Source organism: Melampsora larici-populina (assembly GCF_000204055.1).
Source record: "Melampsora larici-populina 98AG31 unplaced genomic scaffold MELLAscaffold_102, whole genome shotgun sequence".
NCBI lineage: Eukaryota > Fungi > Basidiomycota > Pucciniomycetes > Pucciniales > Melampsoraceae > Melampsora > Melampsora laricis-populina.
In genome coordinates, this window is record NW_006768866.1 from 68,402 (window position 1) to 77,651 (window position 9,250).

General features: G+C 39.8%; 1 protein-coding gene across 1 annotated transcript; it reads right to left on the reverse strand.

Annotated features, from left to right (window-relative positions):
* Positions 1 to 7,293: 7,293 nt before the first annotated feature.
* Positions 7,294 to 8,714, reverse strand: MELLADRAFT_113947 (uncharacterized protein; the record flags this gene model as incomplete). The annotated part of the gene is made up of 3 exons (XM_007418718.1): positions 7,294 to 7,373; positions 7,452 to 7,636; positions 7,891 to 8,714. 3 exons carry the CDS (start codon positions 8,712 to 8,714, stop codon positions 7,294 to 7,296), a joined length of 1,089 nt encoding a protein of 362 aa, XP_007418780.1.
* Positions 8,715 to 9,250: the final 536 nt, after the last annotated feature.

Sequence of the window (9,250 nt, forward strand, 5' to 3'; positions counted from 1 at the left end):
GCTGGACAAAACACACAGTACCACACCTTGACACAGAGAAGTTGCTCAACTGTATCAGGGTTGAGCAACAATCTTGCATATGAAAGGACAGCACAACCTTTGGAAAACATGTGCTCGGAAGGGAAACTGGTTGCTGGAATAGCAAGCAATGCCTTTGCCATTGCAGACAGGAGAATAAGGGCCTGTTCAGGTGAAACCCGAAAGTAACTTTTGGCCAAAAGCTTCACCAAAACCAAAAAGCACTTTTGACCAAAAGTAGCTTTTGATTTTGGTCAAAAACTCCTGTGTTTGGTAAAGTTCTTTTGATCAAAATCAAAAGCTACTTTTGATCAAAAGTTGGTTCAATTTCAAAAGCAGCCTTGAGGCTGTTTTTGAGACAAAAAGTAGCTTTTGCCCCACCTCAATCAATCATTTCACAGTTCACCCCATCTTCTATGTACCCCTCCACCCTTTTATATGCTTCACACACCTGTCTCCCATCCACCTTTCTTCCCTATCATTGTCTTTGTCTTTGCCTTACGATTGATTGTCCTCTTTTTAACAACTCTTGTCGTCTTTTGATAACTCTCTTGTCTATCTATAACAACTCTCTTGTATTTTTAAGAACTCTCATTGTCGTCTTGTGACAACCCTTGTTGTTGTCTCTTAACAACTCTTGTTGTCTCTTAACAACTCTTGTCGTCTTTTTAACTCTTTCAATCGAGTTGATTGTGAATTGAGAACTTTCATTGAACAAACAAGTATCAAAGAATGTATGTATAGTTGAAGAATGATGGGGGTCTTTGATGACCATGATGGATGGGTGAATGTGTGATTGTTTGAATTTCAAGTTTTGGTCACAAAGGGTTCTTGAATGATTGTTACCAAACACTCGACCGGTGATCAAAAGGTCAAAGATGATCATTTTGATCTTTCATTGACCTTTTTGGTCAACTGTTTGGTAAACAAAGAAGCCAAAATACAGCTTTTCATTTTGCCCCTTGAAATGGGGCAAAATGAAAATTGGTTTTTGTGTAACAACTTGTGGGAAAAACAGCCAAACAGGCCCTAAGCCTTGGTTCCCTGGAATTTTACACTCATAAGCACAAAATTCCAAAGGGCAAATGATAAAGTGTAAAATATGCAGCGTGCAATCATGTTTCACCACCAATGAGATTGAATTTTGCACCTCAACATTTACACCCTATCCTGAAGTGCAAAGTAGATATGTGCAAAATTGCACATTCAATACTGGTGAAAAGCAATTTTGCACTCCATTTTCAAGAGTGTGTACACTATGTGGGTCATATGCTAACTTAACTAAGTCCACCTTAGGTGTACCAAAAAAACACAACAAGGGTGTATGCCCAAAGGGGACCTACAACCAATTTTGTGATTCTTGGTGACAGAGCAATTGCCTTTTGGTGGTGAAAAAAGATTCACAATTAAAAGATTTTTATGTGATTGTGTTTTTGGTGTGCTCACACTATGTAGAAGTCCTACTTCTTTCACATATTTCCTTTGTAAAATAAAGTTCCTCTCTTGTTCAAAAAGAGCTCTTTTGAAATTTCAGAAATTGACTGCTACAATGTTACACACTCTCACCAATGTATGTAATCTTCTATTACATTCCTTATCATTGCAAGGGCTGGTTTGTTGGATGATAGATCAAGGCATCCATTCTACTCCTTGCAACAATCAAGGTACACTCCTTATTGTTGCAAGGGCTGGTTTGTTTTCATGATGAATCCACAAGTTGTCCTTCCAGGCCCTTGTGACCATTAAGGTACAGTCTGTTTGGTGCAAGGGCTGGGTCAAGTGGCCTCTAGAGTATATCAGTGCCCATATCATGCCGTATTGATGATTTCTCACATATAAATATCTTGACTCCCCATGCTTGGAAAGACTTTTCACTCCAACAGCTTTGCTATTTTTACCTTTTTCCTTTAATACTTCTGTACACCTAGGAAATTGGCCATAGAGATCTGCTATTTTCCTTGATCTTTGGTTTTTTTCCTTGAGTACTTCTGTACACCCAGGAATTTTATAAAAATATCTGTTATTGTCTTTGATATTTTGATTTTTTCCTTTAGTACTTCCATACAGCTAGGAAATTGTTCAAAAATATATTTGTCCTTGCTGTTTTCTGGCTGACTGCAACTGGCTTGGGTTGGTGTGGGACTTAAATCAGTATAGGAATCTATCAAAACTCAGGACTTTGCTACAAGTGCTGGCAATATGGGGATTGAGACACAAGCCAGTAATCAGAGATGTTTCATGTTATACAATTTGATGGGATGAGAAGAGAAAAAAATCAAAAGAGCAAAAAACCCATTCATATCATTTTGAATTGTTCAACCTCTCCAAATAAGTCCTTTACAAACACATTAAACAGTATAGATCCAGTTAGCAACATGACCAAGACACCCTCAGAGTTACACCGTACTATTAAGATATGTTATTACATACATGGTCTCCATTTGGATCCAAAAATGTCTGTGCAAAGCCTTCTCAAATCTGAAAAACCTGCCCTTGTTAAGATTCATCAATTTTGGGGAACATTGACTGAGTGGAATGCAACCAAGAAGATTATAATCAGTATCAAGGATCTGAGCCCTGATGGTTCAGAACAACAGGAGGAGTTTATCCTGAGCCAGGTGATTTAGTGTTCAATGTTTCAAATCATATCTCATTTTATTGTTCAGTACTAACTCGATGATAAATTATGCAGACCAAGACCATTGTTATATGTGAAGAGTTATGGCAAGGTGGAGCTCCAATGGGAGTTTTCTACAGCTCTAAGCACATGCACAAAACATTCTTGGAAATGCAAGCCCAGGAAAACAGAGCCAGACTCATTTGCAATAGCATGCCTTTCCTTTATGCACCGATTTACTCAAAGATTGAAGATCCAAACATAGCTGATGAAAAGGTCCAAACAAAGAAAATTGTGAACTTCATCAAGGGAAATAGGGTCTAACAGACTGAGACAGATGTGTTGGCTGAATTTTCAGAGAGTCTCAAGAGAATCTCACATTCTGAGGAATTGACTTCAAGCAAATTGGATTCCCAATGACTCAAGCAAGTATGCAACTATGTTACTCAATGATATCTTGACCTTGGTCATTCTTTGTAACTGACTGTTTTAACTGTAAAAAAATAAGATTTGATATGCTCAACACTGTGTGATGGAAAGAAACATTTATAAAGGTAGACCGGCAATCCTAGCTCTGTACTGATGAGGCAACGGGCTGACAAATAAAACTAGAGTACTGAACCCTGCCAAACCTGAAGGAAGGAATGGGGGAGGGGTAAAGTGATAAAAAGAACTATAATGTAAAAGAGATGAGAGAGAGAAAAAGAGCCATCTGAAAGAATATGACATGTCAAAGTAATGGTTCAGTTGGGTTGAGGATAATAGTCAAGGTGTGCTCCGGAACCAAAGATCCGACGGATATCCGTTGGAGCATCCGTCAGATCCGGATGTCGGAAAGGATTTTGAAACCATCTGGTGACTGGATAATCCGGCGGTTCGGTTGTTGGAATGGCCTGAACACGCCGGATACCGCAGCTTACACGTGTTGTCAGGGACCCGGACCCGGTTTTTTGGCTGGATCATCCAACGGATCCGGATACCGGAAAGGCCTTTGACATCATCCGGTGGCCGGATAATCCGGCGGTTCAGTTGTCGGAATTGCTTGAGCTTGCCGGATATCGGCCGGAGCACACCTTGAGATAATAGAAGATTGATAATGAGAATGTGTGTGTTAATCTCACCTTCAAAATAAATTTCACTGATGGGGAAAAAGATTCAGAAGTGAAAGGTGAGGGGTTAATAAGAAAAACACACAGTACACAAATTTTCACAATCTCAACATAAAACAGAAAAATTTAAACAAACTACTCCTAATCAATCCTAATGCAGAGATCTTTTTACAACAAAGTCCTACTTTATAAGCCTCCACTGTATGTAACACATTCCAAATGACCGGATTTGTCAATGACAGTTGAGTGCCTTCTATCTTGATGTTTTAAAATTGAATATTTTCAATTGACTACTCTCTACCTCAATGGTTTTGAAACATTGCCAGAGGATAAATACTCCAACATAAACAATATCTGCAAACAAGATCCCAGTTGTAATTTTATCCATGATTGGTTTTACTTGCAAATGATTCAACAGGCTTTGATTACAAAACTCTCCATCATTTGTTGCATGTGGTGTCTCTTACTGGGTCAATGACTATCTACACTTCCTGGGATTGACATCCTCACAAGAAACAGCACTTTCAGCTATAATTTTGGCCTGGCTGGTGAAAAGGCAATCATTGGAGCCGCATTCTCAAAGTCACACAGTCAGACAGTTCTTGGTACTTGGCAGCATTGATATCCAAGCTCACATGCACAATCCTTGCACCAAAGCAACCACCGATTTGCTTCACCAATTGTATGGGTATCTTCATTTCCTCCCTGACCATCTAGTCAAAGAAATTGACATAGCCAAACTCAGGGTTGAGAATCTTATCATATGTATCCGCAACAGTCAAAAGCAACCATTTCTTTCAAATCTGGTCAATTCTTACAAACAAAGAGGAAAGAAATCATTGGACACTGGTGCTAAAGTCTCAGCTCACTGAAACTCACCTGGATTATGTAGTCAAGAAAGCCACACCAGGCTAAAAGTGCTCCAGATAGTCTATAGCAATGTCTGCAATTGACCCTATAAAAATATACAAACCAAGGATCATGATGTTGAAGATGATGAGTGCAAGTGACAGTTCTGCCTCAGGGGTTTCTTAAATTCTTACACATTGCAATAACAAGACCGGTGAGGATTCAGCAAAGTTCCACAAGTTTCTCCAAGTGATAGAGGAAAATATGGGAGCTTGTCTCAATTTTGAATCCCTTATCAGATAATGTTTTCCTGTGGGTCATAAGGACAAGTCTCTTGAAAGCATTCTGAACCTCCCAGGCTTAGCACACACAATGTGGAATGTGTCAAGAAAGGTCCTCAGTCATCACTGGGGTGATCCAAATGATTCATCAGACACTGGGCTGCATTGGAAATCTGAAGCACTTGGAGTGAAAACCAATAAGCTACTGTCACAGCAAGATTTTAACTCATTGATGCAAGTAATTCACAAAGGTCACACAGCCACAATGGTATTTTTGTTGAAGTAAGTCACCTTCTGCTTTCAGCAAAAACACTCTTGTAGTGAGATCTGACTTTCTCCATTTGAAATTCAGACAAATCATTGAATCTTGGCCACATGAGCTGAACTTTGAAAAGCCTGGTGTGGCTCAATCAGTTATTGACAAATGCTACAAAAAGTATTTTACTTGTGAACCTTTGGGCAAATCCTCAAAGACCGGGGATTGGACAATGCACAACATGTGCCTTCAACTTTGCAACTTTGCTTCAATTGTGGAGGGCAACAAAGCAATGAGAGCAGGAGACAATGGCCAAGTGATGTTAATGTGGAAAAGATGGGTGGTGATGGCTCAAGCAATGGGACTGTCACATTACACCTGTGATTTATCTTGATGCTTGAGAAATACCTGCCCAGAAAAATGGCAAAAGTGTTCAAGCATTCACTTCTCATTCTGACAAGTGGCCAAGAAGGACACTATTTAGCCAAATATTTTCATCTTGAGATTCAAAATTATTGGCTAAATCTTTTTTTTGATCACTCGGTATGCTTCCAATTTGAGAATCTCATTTTATTTCACTTGATAAATATTTTTATTGATAACTTTTCTAATCACAAAGGGTCAAGGTACTAAAATCAATCACCTGATGGACAGGGTTGTAAGGAAGAATAATGGATTTAGACCACAGGTTGACTTTACATATGGGATTACAGATGGATTAGTAGATTAGCTATATACTTCTTTGGATTTTGTTTCTTTTCTTTTTCTTTTCTTATTCTTTTTGAAGATTTCTCTTTCCCTCCTTCTCTCTGTTATAGACGCTCTAGTTTGATAGACTCAGGATATACATTTGTTAGGAAGTATATCTAGGTGTTAGTTCCGTCTGGCTTTGGCATTGTGAGTCTGAGCTTAAGTGAAGGTCAATATTCATTGACCTTACACTCTTTTGAACTATACCAATTCTTTGAATCCATAACTATTCAAAAATACCAAATCCAACGGCAAAGAGAGAACACCATCAGAATTCAATTCAATTCAAACTTTATCCAAAACCCTTGTCACAACACTTCTTGTTTTTTTTGGTCTACCTGTCCTGTTTCAACCTGTCACCCTGTCTCAGCCTGTCAACTTGCCATAGTGAGTTTGGGATGTGGTGTGGTTTTGACTGGTGAATTCTGCTTGTACATGAATCAGCCAATTAACCAAGGGATAGAAGACTTTATTTAAGATTGTTTTGCAGCAGGCATTACCTGCTTCAGATTTGATTCATAAGTAAACTTTTGTCTTGGTAATAGACATGTTGCAACAGTGTTTATCCGCAAGTTCATTTTGTGCTCAATTGGTTAAAGAGCAATTAAACCTGAAGCACTTCAAAGAAACAGTGTCTTGGCAGACTGCTGTAAGAAGTTCATTTGATGAGAGGTGAAACAAGAAGGAAAGCATATCAACATAAGATTGAGAGGACATGTGGGCTGAGCTTAAGATAGCAAATATAGTGCGGCACCTGCCACTAAGCTGGCTAGTCAAATTTAAGAACAATCACAATGGATCTGCTTAGGGTGGCATAGATCGTTACTTAACAAAATGAGAAAGTTACAGAAAGTTTTATAGAAAGTTGTAAAAACCTGACATGTCACACATGGGTTTTCTGTGGTCCACCTATCCATGGCCTGAGGATGAATACCCAACAAGTCTCAGACCATGACATTCCTCTGGTCAATTTCCAACACAAAATCTATCCATGGTGTACCAAATTGAATCTATTATCAGAATGTTTGTACATTTATGGCATTCATACTTCAAAATTATTCTGTGCAAGATATGAATAGAACTTGCACGGATCTTGCACAGACCTTGCATGTCAGTCTTACATGGGTTCTTTACCAGTTGGACCACAATAACTGGGGTTGTTAAAACAACTAATGTGCAAGATTGGTGCAAGAAATCTGACACAGATCTTGCACATATCTTGCACATTGGTCTGCCACATACTGCAATGTTTGAACATCATATTATGAAAGATTATAGTTTTAATACCTCAAACTTGTACTGTTTGTTCAATTGAACCTTATTGATATAAAAAACTTTGCAAGCTGCCTTTGAGATCCCATTTGTCTCAAAGGTATCTCTTTGTTTGAGATCGCGTCACCATGAGAACATTTCCTAACCTTCCAAAGATCCTAGACCATGTGAATCTTGGAAGACTCTCTGGAATTTCGGAATTACTGCATAAAGTGAAGGACCTGTTACCAAATAAAGGGTCCCTCAGTTAACAAGCTCATACAAGGAACTTGAAGTTGAAGAAACAAAAAACAAATTACTTTGGATATTCTCAAGTGAGTGAACTTTTCTATCGAAGAACAAAATCATGATGCTTTGGACTTGTCCCAGCCCGAAATAAACCTCAATAAGACCTTGGATAAGAAGGTGTTCTTTGCATCCATCCACATGAAATACGCCAGCATCCTCTCTGGCGTCCATCTCGAGACCTGAACTGTTTGAAGACCTTTGAGGTTGAAAACGGCTTCAAGGTTCACATCTTGCCATTGAACCATGTAGCTCTTCAAGTAGTCCCACCCCTCACTCAGGTGGGTCAGACTGATGCCGTCTTTTTGGGGTCCAAGGTTATGATTTGTGATCAGGAATCCAAAAAAGATGTGTGTCAGTTTCTTTCGGGCGCGACGAAGTGCGTTATGTATATGCTTAATTTTGTTTTCTCCTTGGATTCTCTGTATCATTCTAGTTTCCAACTCAGCAAACCACCCTCCAATCTCTTTCCGTAATGCATCGTGTTTCTGCATTTCCTTTTTCGCAATGTCTGCCAAATCGTACATTTCGCCACGTTGTGGGATGTACAATACATGAGTAACGGGGTTAAGTCCAGACGCGTGTTTTCCTTTGGTTGTTCCTGATCGACCCCTATATCTCCCTGGAAATTTCGTCGCTGTTTGAGCCCTTGACTTTGGTCTGGGATGACTCTTGAAAGCAGGAGCGCCAATGATCGAGCGATGTTGATCTTCCGCGATATTTGCCAATGCCTGCACAGATGAGTCACGTGTTGGAAAACCTTGAACTAGATTGGATCCTGAACCATGAAATCTTGGTGAGCTATGAGTTGGAACTTCATCAATATGAGTATTTCGTGAACCAGGGGCCTGAAGTTGATGTGGTGGGAGAGTAGATGATATAGCTTCAAACATTAAACTGTTATATGGAATGTCATTGTGATGAGTTTCATGTGGAGGCGACATTGGCTTTGGAAGTTCTACAACTTGATCATTCAGCCACATTTTGAAATCTGGTGTGGTACTGAAAGATTCTTTTTCTCGAGTTGAGACTTTGAACAGATCTGGGTTTTGGATTCCTAATGCGCCAGAGGATTTATGTGTTTCTGATGATACGGTTGTGAGTTCAGATGATGGTCCAAGTGTCAATTCCAATGGATCGGTTTTTTCAAGTTTCGATCTGGGCTTTGCGATGGTCCGACTCCCAGGGTTTGATGTTCCGAATCCTAGTTTTAATTCGGTCTCTAGATCTCGACCATTTGAATACAATGGTTTTGTCAAGACTTTGCATAAGGCCATAAAAGTTAAGATTGTAGTAAAGCATATTGAATGGTACAACATCAAGCGCATCTTCCCCTTATCACCTGGGAGGTTGAAAGGCAGTTGACCCCTGCTGACAACAAAGGATTATGAAAATCCTTTGAACAAATCACAAAGCACAAAGGGTGCTCAACAGTAATCTCAGTCTCATTTCAACCAAAAGACTTTGAGATTTATTTCAAAACTCTCCGTGTGTGCACGTCGACGTGCTACACAGATATTTACATGGTGCATCCGCTAATCAACCCACGCATGACACGTAGCACGTGGTCCCGTGTCTCGCAGTTAGACCTCTGCCCGATTGTTACGCTGGCCTAGTACTACCATGGACTGGCGCAACCTCCCTCGTGCCTCGTCCGGGTACTGGACATCCATTCGTGACGGTGCCGCTACTCTAGCTTAATTCCTCACATGTATATAAGTTGTGGGCGCCGGTGGCGCCCTTCTGGAACTACTGTAATTCATTGCTAGTTTAGCATTCATGTATTTCAGATGACAAGCATGTTCGCCATACC